This window comes from Psittacula echo (genome assembly GCF_963264785.1).
Source record: "Psittacula echo genome assembly, chromosome: Z".
Lineage (NCBI taxonomy): Eukaryota > Metazoa > Chordata > Aves > Psittaciformes > Psittacidae > Psittacula > Psittacula echo.
The window spans coordinates 82760482-82775643 of NC_137742.1; the positions used below are offsets into that span (position 1 = coordinate 82760482).

The following is a 15162-nucleotide window of genomic DNA, read 5'->3' on the forward strand; positions in this document are numbered from 1 at the left end:
AGCTTTACCAAATGCTACTTTTCTTTTTTTTTTTTTTTTTTTTTTTGATATCTAGTGCTTCTGTGCTTCTTTAGTGCCAGAGAGAGGAAATGCACGCAGTGGTGGAAACAGTAAGGTCACTGTTTTGCCCTGTTGGCTAGAAATAGCTAGAATTCATGCACCCTTTGTTCATACCCATTCCAACAGTACAGGCTCTGTGGCAGTATTTCTCCAGGGGATGAATGTGTTGTGTGTGAGAAAAGTAAAGGTATAGAAAGTATGTTCATGTATTCCACTTAGTGGTGCTAAATGGGGAAAAGAAAAAGAGCTGCCTGTTCCCTTGAATTTGATGGAGCATGTTAAATCTTCCTTCACCTTATGTAAGCCTCAGGAGCAGCTGTGGACCACAACATGGTGTCCTCTCTGCTGCGAGCAGAACCAGTTCCCCATTCTCTTCGAAAGAATCACAGATTCTCCTGCAGTGTGCCTACTCCTGGGCACTGCTGTTGGAAGTGAACATAAGCTTGGGAATGTAGTAGGTGAAGGTCCTGTATCTCCATCAGATCTTTGCTGTATTGCTTTAAGCAAGGCTAGTTCAGCAATACACAAATGTGCCTCTCCAGCTGATGGATGCAATAGCTGATGGCCCTATAGATAAATCAACAGTTTGTTTTCTTGTATTCAGAGCTGAAATAGCTCTGGGGCAGGTGGAATAGATACAGGGGATGCCTCTTCCTACCTCGTTTGTGATGCTCAGTCTGAACCTTGCTCTGCAAAATTAGAGTAATATGAGCCACTTGCTTCTTTTTCAAACATAATATTCCAACAACAAGCAGGAATGTATTGATTTAAGCATAAAAAAGATATATTTATGTAATTTAAATTTATCTTTAACTCAGCATTCAGAATACTGGCAGACCTAATTCTTGCCTATTTCTATCTTTCAGACAAAGCCAGGACCCATCAAGGCAGCCAGTTCTCACTCTGAGCGCTCTGCTGTAGCATACTGCTACAACTGTTCCCGGAAAGGACATTTCGGATATGTAAGTTTAGCAGTCTCTGCATTAATGTGTTAAATGTATCCCTTGGGTAGCTCATCTCTGACATGATACGTGTTTGAAGAAAAGAGCTGGAAGAGTCAAGCTAATCCTCTATGAAGGGCCACTCCAATGAAATGTTTGATTTTGCATCATTGCTGTAATCAGTGAAGGCCAATGTATTAAGTGATCTCACCCATCTGATTTAAAGATGTGGAAGAAAAGTTACTATTTCTCCTTGGCATGTTTATTGCTTTGTTTTTTAAATCCTAAATCAAAATTAATTTGGGGGAGAATATTGGAAAATAAACAGTTAGTAAACACAGGTTTTGTGGGGTTTTTTTTACTGCCATGTTCAACCTCGTGTAAGGTTTTTCACCACAATTAGCCTGACGATTTCAAATCCCATTTTAGGAATTTTCTGTTTCTGCCTGCTTCTGATGTTCTTCACTTGTAGTTTCTTAGTTTAATTCAGCATCTCAATTAAAGTGGACATTATCCTTCTGTAAGACATTATGAGCCTTAAGTGGCCTCAGTAAAAACTGGAGGTCTGCTGCATCTTCTGGGGTTGCTTGGTGATGCTTATCACCTTTGCAGGCCCCTGTTGCGACAAGTGCAGCTCTCCACCTGCAAATACCAACACCAAACAATGCTAGTTCTTTTCTTTTATGGAATAAGTTCCTGAGGCACAAGTATTCTAGAAAATGAGTGTTACTCATGCATTGGATAGGTGAAGTTTATAGTTTCCTGCAGTTTAGAGGTAGCAAATACCTTCTTTCTCCTGCATGCGTTGTGTGTTGACTCCTACAGCTACTGAATATGTATTGTTAAAAGCTTGCTGCTGTTTTCAGCTAAACAGTTAATCCCTGTGGGGAATAGTGGGACAGGTAGGGTGGGTTTGCTGGGATCTTCTCATGGCAGAGCTGGAAGATGAACGGAAGATTTTCAATGCTGAGCTGTCTTTGTAGAAAAGTGAAGATTTTCTTCTTGGAGCTAAGGCCATTGTGTACAACCAGGAGATGTGGCTGCCCGCTCAGCTGGATTGAGAGGGGCAGGAAATAAGCAGCTGTTGCAATCCAAGCTTGGTAAGAGACCATTGTGTGCCACCAGCGTGGTGTCACCCCTGGCATGAGTACAGACACTGACTTGACTGTGGCACAGGAATCCAAATCCTTGGCTTCACCTGCAGGACATCTGCTCAAGGCACAGCTATGTGTGCAGCAGCAGTGTGATTCCTCAGCAGCACAGTCATGCAAACAAGTTTATTCTGGTGTTTGGGACTAGAGCTGATAAAACCTATGAAAACAGCACTGAAACTGATGCTGTTAAATAAAACCAGAATAAAACCCCTGCCAGTAATATGGACTCTAAAATGGACATATACAATAAAAACAGAAGTGAGAGGATTGAAGAAGGAAGTGAGGCTGATTGCCAGCAATGGATAAGGAACATTTTACTAACCTGTGAAAAAATGGCATTTGAGGAAGGCAGACAGCCATACATGAATACAAATACAGCTGCTGTAACAATGATTTGTAAATATGTGGGAGGAGCTGATAGCTCAGATGGAAAATGGTAGTAACTGTTTGAAATAGTAAGGCAGTAAAGTGACTCAAGGGCAACACTTTTCTGTTATCAAAGCTAAAGAAGGTAAGATAGTATTTTTACTAGTGTACGAGGAGCAGAAATAGCCTGAGCCATAACAGAATGAAAGTGGAGAAGTCACAGTCACAACACAGAAGGGCAAAGATACCAGACTTCCTATATGCATACAGAAAAACAACCAGGACACACATCAGATTATGTAATGATAACTGAGTATTTGCCCTCAAATCATTAAACTTCCTGACCAAAATTGGATGAGGAAGTTGGACTGGGAGCCTGCATGTGCATCTGCACAGTGACCCAGCTGGACAGGGAACGCTTCTGAGGTTTGCATCTCTCACTGGCTAAGAAAGCAGAGAACATAATCAGTGCCTGAGTTCATGTGATGAGTAGCTCTGTCAGCATGAAAGATTTGCCTGTAATTTAAGGGTGAAAAAGGATTTTTGTTTGTTTTTCTTTTTAATGTAAATATTTTTAACCAGGAAAAAATTACTTATGATGGCAAGCATCTTAAGATTTTTCCAGTTTCTATATCTCAGGAATTATGTTCTATTGCTTTTCTTGTGCAGTTAAAGCAGATGAATAACAAACTGACAAAGAAGACAAGCTAGGGTTAGTTTCTTACAGATGCACTATAAGCAGTGCTTCCCACTCTAGTCCTTTCCTTCCATGTTGCCATTTTATCTAGTTTAGGAACACCTGAAATTCCTCTTGTTTGGTAGAGGTCTAGGGAGAGCCTTCCTAGAAGCAGAGGCAAGAGCAAAAACCTTACTAAATTCCAGAGTTAACTGTGGAGTTCTGGTAAGACCATCATTGCAGACCACTTCTTATTTGTAGAAGTAGAAACAGTTAAGACGTAAAGTGTCAGAGGTGCCATCACCTGGCTGTTATGTTTCCTGAATTTGCTTTATTTTTTATTGACAGACATGCTTTTATATAAACCAAGGATTTAATAAGGGCAAGAAATAATTTGTCTCTAGCAGACTTTACATCATAGTTAATTTTGTAGCAATCCACACATCCAAAACATTGTCTCTTATGGTCCATAACAAATGTGTGGTCATCTTAGGGAACATCCCCACTGGAAAGCTAAGAAGGAGGGTACGTTAATGAGGAACAGCCTACTGCATTATTCAGGCTGCAGCAAGTTCTCAAGGCAGTAGTGATAAGGAGTTGTACAGTATCTGCATATGTGGCTTGCATTCACATACAGTATGCCAATCACACACTCTTGCAGGTTGGTAGCAGGCTCTGCTTTCCACCCTCTGTATGATACCTCTAGCGCTGAAGACTGTCCCAAGCGTATTTAACAGTACCCAGTGTATGGCAGCAGTGGCAGCTTACCTGAGAGGGAAGGATATAGCCAAGTGCATGTTGGACATTGCTGAGGAAAAAAGGAGTGCTGATTTGAGCGCATGTGCATTTCATTCACAACAGCTTCTCTCTCTGTCAGCACATTAACAGAACAAAAAAAAGGAATGGCCACGCATCTGCAGAGGAAGCCCTAGATTTGAAGCAGGATCTCAAGCACATTTCACAGCTGTCACAGAAAGATGAGTGTGTCTTTGCATACTCCTATGTAAAGCCAATCTATGTCATTTTCACTAATCTCTTTGGCAGTGTTTAGTGATAATATTTTCTTTCATTTATTCCAGATAGACAGGCATCTTTGTGCCTGCTTAAAGGCCACTCTTAGGTTTCACTAATATGAAACACAGGTATTTGAAGTGCCATTTGTCTGTTACTCTTTTCTCTTGTCTTAAATCTGGGGAAGGTAGATAGAGAACCCTGGAAAGGTGAGAGAGAAGGTTTCTTTGTGGGTTGATAGGTGGCTGTTCAGGGTGTTCAGTGTGAAATGCAATCGACTTCCAGGATATGCTTTTCTCAGCTGAATAGCTAATGATAACAGCTTCAGGCAATGGATGGACTTGCATTCCCCGTTCTAGGTCCCTTTTAGCATAATTTCGCAGTGGGGTATAAGGCTGATCCCTCAGACTTGGGTAGGCTCCAGCTACGAGCTGCCATTGCTCATCCACACTCCTCTGTGCATGTAAAGACAAGCCAGTTGTCACACAGCCTAACAATACCCTTTTGGAGGACACCATGGAGAACAGCATGATTCTTCATTTAATTTCAGCCAATGAAAGGCCACATACAAGCTGAGAAATATGAAATACATGCAAAATGCATCTTTGATGTACTCTGCCTCTGAGAAAGAGAGGGGAGGAGGCAAGATGACACACAGGGAAAAACTGAGTGCTAGAGGTGGCACTGGAAATAATGAACACAAGAAGGAAAGCTACTTTGCTTGTGGTGGAGACATCAGGATGAGTGAAAGATCCTGACAGTTTCTTGAGAATAGCAAGGCCCAGAGTTCACTAGATTTGGGCAGTATCCAAGAAGCAGAAAGATGGTATTGCAAAGCACAACAGCTAACAAGCAATTTACAAGGATGGAGATATATATATATACATATATATATATATATATCACCTGCTACTCTGAGGAAAAAAAAAAAAAAAAAGAAAAAACTGTGGGAAACATCCCAGTAAGCCTGACTTACAAGACATCACTAAAACTTTGTGTACATTCACATTGCTGAATGAAGTGTTTGGGAATAGGCTGACATGCATGTGATACAACAGCCACCCCCTTCCTCACTGCAGATGGTGGTTTCAGGCTCTCTTCCACTTTCGTACAATCTGATGTGTTCACACAGCACTCACCTGCAGGATTTGGTTTTTGATTACATCTATCAGAAAACTGCAGCAGCCAGACTGTCTGTATGTGGGCAGTGTGGGGAGGATGCTGCGCCCAGCTTCTCATCACTGCTTGCTTCCCCTTCAGCCCATCCCACCCTTGCAGTCTGCCACATTTCTGCACATACTTCCAGCCCAAATGATGTAGTTTAAAAAAGGTCCCCTGCAATAAGAAGCAATTTCCTTTCAAGGAGACTGGGCATGTGGCTGTGCTGGGAGACCAGGAAACAGCTGGTTGTGGGGGGACCTGTCCCGGCTCCAGGCAGGACAGCCCTATCCCCTGGATCCTACAGCTCTGCTTGCAGTCCGCCTCATATTTACCTAGTACTCACCTCCTTCTAGTCCTCTGCTTCTGTTGGTGCTACAGATGTGTAGGAACTGCAGGAAGACATAGGATTCCTTCCATTTGCTATGAGAGAACTGCAGCTTGTCTTATGTTACATGTGTTTCTCTGTGTCCACAGGTAAGGGTTATTGGATGTTAATAGAATTATCAGTATTTAAAGAATTGCTGGCCACATCCTCCACAGGTGCAGATCAGCATCTCCAGAATCTGACTGATTTTCCTTCCAGACAACTCAGCCACATCGGGTGACTTGAAATGTGTTTTGCAGGAGTGCTCAGAAAGGCGGATGCATGGAAGCGTGTTCCCTTCTTCTCCATTTGTCTGCTACTATGATGATGAAAACGATATCAAGAGAAGGGCGAACAGATTAAAAAGAAAGGTTGCAGGTACAGTATGTTTTCTGAGATCTCTCCTGCCTTTCAGTTCTTTGAAATACTTTCTTCTGTGCTTAATGTTTTTCGAAATTTTGTGGGATTACTTTCACATGTTGGGAAGGCTATATGGATTTGCAGGTCGTCTAACAGTAGTATAAGATTCGTAACTTTATTCAGCCCTGACTATCGTGGAAATTTATTGTGTCAAAGTCACAAGGTGGGTGTTGTCAGATGTTTTAATACTAAAAAATCCACTGAGATTGAAAATGCTATAAACTAGCCGGAAGAGATGTAACTTGTTAAGATTGTAGTCTGTTGACAGAAAAAAAAATACTATGAAAAAATCTACCAGAGATGAGTTTTTGTCTAACTAACTTCATAAATACACAAGGACAGCTGTGATGGCTTGAGCACTATGTTTTAGGTGTTTTTCATGCATATTGAAAGGCACTGCTCTGTTTTACAGAACTATATGAAGCTGGCCTTCTGCCTGAAAAGCCAGAGACACCATGGCAGGAGGAGGAACATGAGGGGAACAGCCGTAAGAAAAAGAACAAACCTTGGAAAGAACATAGGAAACATAACAAAGATGGCAAGTGCCACAAAAAGGTGAAGATGTCCGCAGAGAAACACAGAGAAGAGAAATACAGGAGTGATGTTGAAATCAGCCACAACCTGGAAGAGGACTTCCCTAGAGGGTGTAAAAGGCAGGCATGTAAGGGCAGCAAAATCCATCACAAGTCCATTTCCAAGGCTTTCTCAGGCAGCAAGACTGCTTACATGCAGGAGTCTCTGAAAGGTGCTAAAAGGAAGAAGAAATGGAAAAAGTGGAAAGATGCTAGTGCTCATAACACTGAGAATTTATTCCTCATAAAACAGAGGAAGAAGAGGTCTTCTTCCTGGTGATGAGGAAGTAGATAGGTAGCACTGGCATTTACTGACTGCAGTTCTGTCTTCTCTTTATTTTTGTCCCTCTCTTAGTACACTGAATTTGAGTCCGTCCCTGAACCCACATGGGCATGCCCAGGCACAAGTCACACACTGAATTCTGTTCCCAGAAGGGAGTGCTCTGTCTGTCATGAACTGGCCACTTGATAGGTGGGCTTAGTGCTTGTGCCTGGAGTGGCTGTACTTTTCAGCAGTCCCAGTATAGGCTGTAAGTTCGTTTTCTTTGCTTGGGGGGGATATGGAGGTAAAAGGGACCATGCTTGGTTTGGTAGCTTTTGGGTTTTCATCAGTGAGGTGTTGCTCTGCCTTCCAGAGCAGGATGTGTTGCTAGGGAACACAATGCCTTTGGAGCTGATGGTGGAGAGACTCTCATGTTAGGAGAAGCTGGGATGCAGACCAAGGATGTGGATATAAAGCATGTTTCCTGCAGCCACTCAGTACCAGTGTGCAGCTGGGCACTGTTTCACTTCCATCCCTCCCAGAAGGAGGGTGTTGCAAAGTCATTGGCTTGCACTTTGGGATTTGACAGTCCCCTGCCTCATGCTCCATTGTGGATCCATCACCCCTAGTGCCACGATTTTTGGTGCACAGGCCCATTCCCTCTCTTTGCCAACTAGTCATCAGGGCAGGAGAAAGCAGCTGAGAACAGAGTTTACATCTCAAATTAAATATGTCCTGTTCCCCTTGATGTGGAAGTTATTTCTGGTGAAAAGATAGCAGAGTATGAAAGATTTATTTGGTTCCAGACATACTGTGTTAAAATTTAGTATTTTTTTTAAAGACAGGTATTTTTGTACACTGGAATTAAATGTGTTTAAAAGCTTTGTAAAAAGAAATGCTTAATCAAAGGAACAACCCAAATAAAACTTCACAAGGGATATAAAAAAAATGTAGCTTTATTTCACATTTTCTCGCATTACTAAACATAATTAAAACCAGTTTTCTTCTCTTTCATGAGCTGAAACTACATCACGTCTGGCAAGAGATCCTCCTGGTTTTGAAAGGGAAATTATGACTCATGACCTGCTCCATCATATACCACTCTTTTTGCTAAGCAATTGATAGTAACTAACAGCTCAGTTTGAGAAAAGTGCATGTCCTCTCTTAATTTTACTAAGAAATAGGCCTTTGGCTACAGTTGTGTTTTAAAATTAGAAAGCATTTATAACCTGTGCTAATTTAAGGGCATCTGAGAAACTGATACAGGTACACTAGAAACAGTTCAGGATTATCATTCTGCCAGTAGTATTCTTTGCTGGTACTCCCTGAATTCATCAGCTTTTTGTTTGGCAAAGTTGCCAGTGAGAACACTGGTATTTTAGTGACCATATCACCTCATCTCAGGTGGCTGGAGTAGAGCTGCACTTGCATAATACTTGAGAACCTAATGCCCTGTTTTGCTTATGTGTGTGTCCTTGCTGGCAACTGAAGTTTCACTTCAGTGATCACTTGATTGAAAAATTCCTGATGACACTGAAAAAGTAAATTAGTTTTAGCCCTAATAAAAAATAATGAAAAATTAAAAAATGAAGAAAATAGTAATTCCATTCCTGAAAAGGCTCTACCCTAACATTGAAACTCATCTTTTCTTGTATGCTGAGTTTTGCATCTTGTCTTCTAGATGTGTTTCCTCCACTGTTTTTCAAGCTAATATTGAATAAATCTGTGGATTTTTAAGGTAAAAATGGCTCAGTGAAATTGTGGCCTCACCATTTTCTTCACTGTACAATTGTGTGATAAGGACTGATATCCCTGGGAGCGTTCGCAATCCATGGAGACAAGACCCTTAATGACATGGTTTAGTGGTGGCCTTGGCAGTGCTGGGGAGTGGTTGGACTTGATGATCTTAAAGGTCTTTTCCAACCTGGTCGATTCTATAGTTCTAACCCACAAAAGCCTGACTGTAGATTGTGACTTGTGCCTGTCACTGGCAGTAACTGTTGCAAGCACCAGATGATACATTTTTGGTGGAAACATCTCTTGACTTTCCTTCTGAGTCCTGCAGACACCTAACCTGGCCCTCGCTCTGATAGATGTCTGTTGCTTGTTGTTGCAAGACAGTGAGAAAAAGCACAGGGAAGTGGGGTATTTGGAAGCATGCAAAGAGAAAAAGCTAGAACGCTTGGGAGCAGATGGGAGCTGGATGAAGGAACTCCTGGCAACATTGCAGGTGAACACCAGGATCTGAGTGACCTGGGACCAGTGCTGCAGTGCAGCTCCCCTAAGCTGCTGACCATGAGGCAGCAAAGCTGTTTTAAAGGAAACAACATACTGCAGAAACGTACACAAACTGGAGCAATAACCACAAGTCTACTTAGGTCATGGCAGGTTAAGACATCAGCTCAAATACTACTTTATGTCAGGCTTTGCACAGCAAAAGAGGGCAAATCTGCTGTAGAGGGCCCACTAGAGAATTTGGAGGAGATTCAGAGGGTCAAGATAGTGCAGCTATCAAGGAAAGGCTGACTTGTTTTCTAGAGGAAAGGCAGCTGGATAAACAACGTGCAAAGTAAAATTTCTGTTCTTAATATGGGAGTCAGTAGAACAGCAAAACATGCATTTAAAGAACAGAAAGAAATGTGTAACTGAGCCACTAAGGAAAAAGACCTTAAAATGGTAAAGCTGACAAGGGGACAGCAGCAGGGGTGTATGCTGTCTTGCTGGTGGGTTTCAGGAAAGAGTTGAACAACCTGGTGGAGATCATAGAATCACAGAATGTCTCCAGAGGTAGTGCATCTACCACCTCTCTGGGCAACCTGTGCCAGTGTTTTGCCACCCTCATTGTAAAAGATTTCTTCCTCATGTCCAGCCTGAATCCTCCCTCTTTTAGTTTAAAATTGTCACCCCTCATCCTGTTGCATCAGTCCCTGATAAAAAGTCTTTCCCCATCTTTCTTACAGGCTCCTTTTAAGAACTGAAAGGCCACAATAAAGTCTCCGTGGAGCCTTCTCTTCTCCAGGCTGAACAACCCCAGCTCTCTCAGCCGTTCCTCACAGCAGAGATGCTCCATCCCTCTGATCCTTTTTGTGGCCCTTCTCTGGACCCTCTCCAGCAGGTCCATGTCTTTCCTGTACTGAGGACTCCAGAGCTGGACACAGTACTCCAGGTGGGGTCTCACCAGAGCAAAGCAGGGGGGCAGATTCACCTCCCTTGACCTGCTGGCTACGCTTCTCTGGATGCAGCTCAAGATACGATTGGCCTTCTGGGCTGCAAGTGCGCATTGCCCGCTCATGTCCAATCTTTCATCCACCAGTACCCCCAAGTCCTTCTCAGGGCTACTCTCAATTGCAGCATGTATTGATAGGGGGGATTGCCTTGACCCACGTGCAGGACCCTGCATTTGGCCTTGTTGAACCTTACGAAGTTCACGTGATGAAAGAGGTGGCTGAGCAAGCTGATGAGTGGATGGACCGATGAGATCCCTTCCTTCAGCAGTCTCAGCAGCCTGATCCTGCTCTGCCTCATGCATAAGCAGCAGTGCCCTGAGCTGCTATTGGGTAGTGCAAAGTTATGCGAGCCCACGGTCAGGCACTGCAGGAATGGAGAGCAGGAAAATGAAGATTCTTTCATCCCACCAGCTGCATGGGACTGCCTGTCCTCAGCAATTGCTCCCCAGCCTGGAGGAGTGCTCTGGTGGCTGAAAGTCAGTGTCCCACATCTCCCAACAAGTGCACTCCACTCCAGTTTCAAAACCTTCCCTCAGACTGGGTGCTCTAGCCTCCTTGCACATGGGAGTGATAGGGTGCAGCGAGGCAACATGGATTTGTCTCTCGCCAGCCACTGAGGCTGTAGCACGACCCTCATTTGCAGACCTGTTTCCAGCTTGAGATGGAGTTTCATGGTGTACACCCAGTCAGTGAACCTTCTCTCCCCCAGATCTTTAAACTTCACCTGGACCAGTGAGTAAATCATTGCAACTTACCTGCTGGAGGAGAATCAAGCGTCTGGTCTGTGTGCCCATGCAGAGGGCTCCATTCCCAGGTCTTTCTTGGGCCACTTGAAACAAAATGGGTTTTGTCCTGCACCAGTGGGCTGTCACTCATAATCAGTGCCCCTCAGCACTACCAGTAAGGCTTCTGTCCAGCAGCTGATGAATTTTACAGACGTTAGCCCAAAAATAATACAGTTGAAGATGTTTCTGCATGAGATAAAAAAGATGGGATAAGAAAAATAGCTGAAGGGGTAAAGCATTTTCCACAATCAAAAATATCACTACATTAGGTACTAGTTAAAGGAAAGCACTGAATTAAAATCCTGTTCTTGGCCAGGTGACTTGCAGATTGAGTTACTTTCATCAAGCTTCATTTTATCCTATTAAACCAAAATGTATTTCAGCCTGTCATTCCTCTCACCTGCTTTTTTCCCCCCTCCTTTAAAGAACTGTCAGTCTTTACTCCAGAGATGCCTGGGACTGAAAAACATGCTTATCCCAGGAGAGGATAGTGTCTTGAGGTCACAGTTGATGTGCACTGGTGAAGCAGCATGAGGAAACCTACACTGCGTGAATAAATAAAGGACTGTAGCTCAGCACAGACTCGGTGGAGAAGACAAGATGAATGGATCAAAAGGTCAGAGTCTTGTTTGATAATGGGGGCAGTTGTCCCAGGAGTGAAGAGGAGAGAAGAGAGTATTTGGTCTATCATTTGTTGCAGCCTCTACACAGCAAGGTTGAGGAAGGAAGGAATACTTTTGATTTGAGGTGTACATCTCTGCAGCATACCAGCAAGCAGTAGAAAGGAATTAAATGTGTCTTTGTAATATAGTGGAATAGAGGGCTGGCTCCTCCTTGAAACTTTTTTTTCCCTAAAGTCTGCCTAAATAAATATATATATATATATATATACACACACATATATATATTCATATATAAAAATATTTTTATTGGTATATATTCTTGTATACATTCTAGGTAATATATTTTATATATAATATTTTAATACATTTTATATCAAATATATTATGATATATGTTATATATATTTATATTTTTATATCTATATATCGAGGTACAAGATATTGTAGAATCTACTAAGAAAGTCATTTAACCAAGCATGTCTGAGCTACACAGCCACCCTGTACTGCACCACTGCGAACAGTGACCAGAATTTTCAATGCCAAGACCCACGCTGCATGGCCCCAAGCAGCTCCAAAGGAGAGGTCTGAAACCCATGGCAGAAAGGTGATCTGCTCCCATGTCACCAGTGCTGTGTGTGTCTCCAGCCAGATCCCCAGGGAAGCATCAGACATGAGCAGCATCCAAAATTCTGGGCTTCCCCCATCAGACAGCACTGGTACCGAGGTGCAGGGTCCCATGATGCTCTGACCACCGTGTGCTGCCTCCTCCGGGTTGGCACTGTTCCTCTAGCAGCAGCACTAGGCAGTCTGTTTTGGACACCACAGCTCTCCAGGCTGACTTCCTGTTTGCCAGCAAGCTGGTGGAGATGTTTGCCACAGGGGATCCCTAAAGCATAATGTCGGTTGCTGATCTTCCTTTTGCACCAGAGCACCACAGCACAGAGCTGTGTCCCAGTCCTGCCCGTGCAGAGGCTGCAGTGAGAGCAGGAGTGGGGTGTCCTGGCACTGAGGACATATAGGCTTAGTGACAGAGGAGGAAGCAATTATCACTCGGTTTTGGTGTGTGGAGCCAAAGGCCAGACATGTATGCCTAAGACCTGCTGCTGAGCCAGGAGCAGAGTGCAGGCATGGCCCTTAAAACCATCCTTCTTCCCTCTCAGGCAAGGAGCTGCAGCTGCACTGCTGGCTTATCAGGCTTGGCAGATCCTGGAGGTTCAGCACTTGATCTTTGCCAAGTCACTTGCTGTAATTCACTTGCAGAGCATGGCTGGGATTTGATTTGCCATGCTTTGCCAGCCTTCTTCAGCTGTAGCTCAGAACATACCATTACCTGCCCACTCTAGAAATCTTAAGAAAAATTTGTCTGACAAACAAACAATTTTGTTTCCAGGCAGCATCCCTGGTCTCAGCTGAGAGCAGGTGCACCACTTCTAGTCCCTGTCAAACACACAGAATCTCATGCACTCCTGTAGCTTCTGGTAGCCTGAGCAGCCTCCACCTGCAGTGGGAGAGCCATGCTCTCCTGCCTCAAGTGCCGCAAGTGTAGAGGCATGGGCTTAGGCCCCAAGTGCCTGTGTTTGGGGTCACAATCCTCAAATGAGCTGTTGAGCTGATCCCAGCAAGCAGTGGATGTAATTGCAGCTGTGGTGCTTGCACAGAGCAGGACAAAATTAGATGTCTTTATCTCCTGCCATTTTCCTTCCACAGCAGCTCAAGAGCCAACTCAGCCCTGAGGAATCAGATCCTGTCTGTGGTGACCCTTGCAGACCCACAAGCCTTGGGACGGCCTCATTCTTGCCAACAGATTTTGTTCCACCCACATGTCACTGAATGGCTCTTCCAAGAGTGATGAGTTTTTGCGCTGTGAGCGAATCAAGGCAAAAGCCAATCCAAGGCTCAGTTTGCCTGAATCCCTGGATGGGGACACCTCAATGCATCAGCCTTCCACAGGCCAGATCAACAAGGAAGGGTGCTTTCACACTGCCCTGTTCCACATCTGCCTTTTAGACGGGACTGCATTCTTCTGCCAGCAAGTCACCAACACACACCAGAGACTGGCTCCTTTCCAGAACTGGGTTTGCTTTTTATGGGAAGGAATTCCTTCTTCCTCACCCTGTCCTTACAGGTTGTCTCTCAAATATCCCTACAATCTGCCAACTAGCAGAGGTGCAAAGGGCTCGATCCAGCATCCACAAAAAGACTTAACATGGAAATGGGGTTGATTCAGGTCAGTGTGTGCCTTGGTCTGGAAGATGATCTTGGCAGTGAATTGAAATGATGAGGCTGGATTAAATTTTGCCCCTTTTCTCAGTATTGTGGCACAAGTCTCCTGCAGGTGTTTTGCAGGAGGAAATCTCTTTCTTTGCGAGAGTTATGACAAAAGATGAAAAATACAATAGGCTAATGAATCATGAGTGAGGGAAGCTGCCCACATGGATGAGGCTCTGTGGGTTGATCGCTGCTGCCAAAACATCAGTGGGTGCACTTTCTAAAGCAATGCTGGAGCAGGAGGACCCACACCAACATAAAAGCTTGTCTCCACCATTGACTTCCTAATCACTAAGTCCTGCAAAAACTAATTTGCATACTGTTTGTTAGGGCTTAGGCAGAACATAAGCTCTAAGAACCCCACTGCATGAGAAATTCAGCACTCGCTGAAGCAGACTAAGCAAAGCTTCTCCTCCTCCTCTTAGCTTGTGCATGTCAAGAGGCTTCTACTGAGCTCCTGGTGGATTTTACATGCACCGTGGGGTTTTTGTCTTATAATTTTTCTTTTAATAATTTACTTTCAACAAAAGAACAAAGTCAACTCATGCTGTAAAATATTTTTTTAATATATACACATTCTGAGATTTTTTTTAACTTTAAAATTATATTAGCTAAAACTACCTCAGCAAGTAATAGTAGCAAGCACTACCTAAAGTGGATGTTGCTCATGAATTGTATCCCTCCTCTTCCTCTGTAGTGCACTGATTTGGTACCTAAAGTCCTCTGCTTTTTTGTTTTCTTCACAGGTGAGAGAAATCCAAAGCAGTTTGGACTAATACCCAACCTGTGTTTGCCCCCTGACAGGCAGAATTATCTCAGAAGAACACAGGGGCCTGAAAAGCTGTTGCTTCCAGTCCTGATTTTGTCCCCAGTCTAGACAGAAGTTTGAGGCAAGAAGGCACAAGCTGGTGGCTGCATGTCCCTTCAGCTCCTTGCTGCTGGCATGGATGAGGGCATCGTGCAGGGAAAGAAAACCTCATTGTCATGGCATAGTTCTTCCCCTTTTAGGGAACAGGGGTTTACACTGGCAGCTGTGCAGCTCCAGCTGACAGTGCCCAGCAGCACAGATGGGACCAAAAGAGCACTCGCAGCTGTGCAGCACTGTTGCGCACTTCAGATGGGGCAAGTTTTGTCTGCGACCCTGAGTGGCTCTTAACTGTCTTCACTGTGTCCATTGGTACTGATCCAGACTTTCAGACAGCTACAACTGCCTATGTCACCGCATGGCACATCAGCCAGTAATTGCACTTTTTTGCATTGCAAAATGATTATT

General features: G+C 43.8%; 1 protein-coding gene across 1 annotated transcript in view; it reads left to right on the forward strand.

The window, feature by feature from the left end:
• The window catches only part of ZCCHC7 (zinc finger CCHC-type containing 7), a gene marked incomplete at its 3' end in the record, with an annotated part of 119778 nt that extends 109314 nt beyond the window's left edge, over window positions 1-10464 (forward strand). Inside the window, exons 7-11 of the mRNA XM_080638352.1 lie at window positions 927-1022; window positions 5994-6111; window positions 6566-7001; window positions 9722-9774; window positions 10301-10464. Of these exons, the coding sequence (XP_080494478.1) occupies window positions 927-1022; window positions 5994-6111; window positions 6566-7001; window positions 9722-9774; window positions 10301-10464 (867 nt within the window). The remainder of the gene's footprint in view (window positions 1-926; window positions 1023-5993; window positions 6112-6565; window positions 7002-9721; window positions 9775-10300) is intronic.
• Window positions 10465-15162: the final 4698 nt, after the last annotated feature.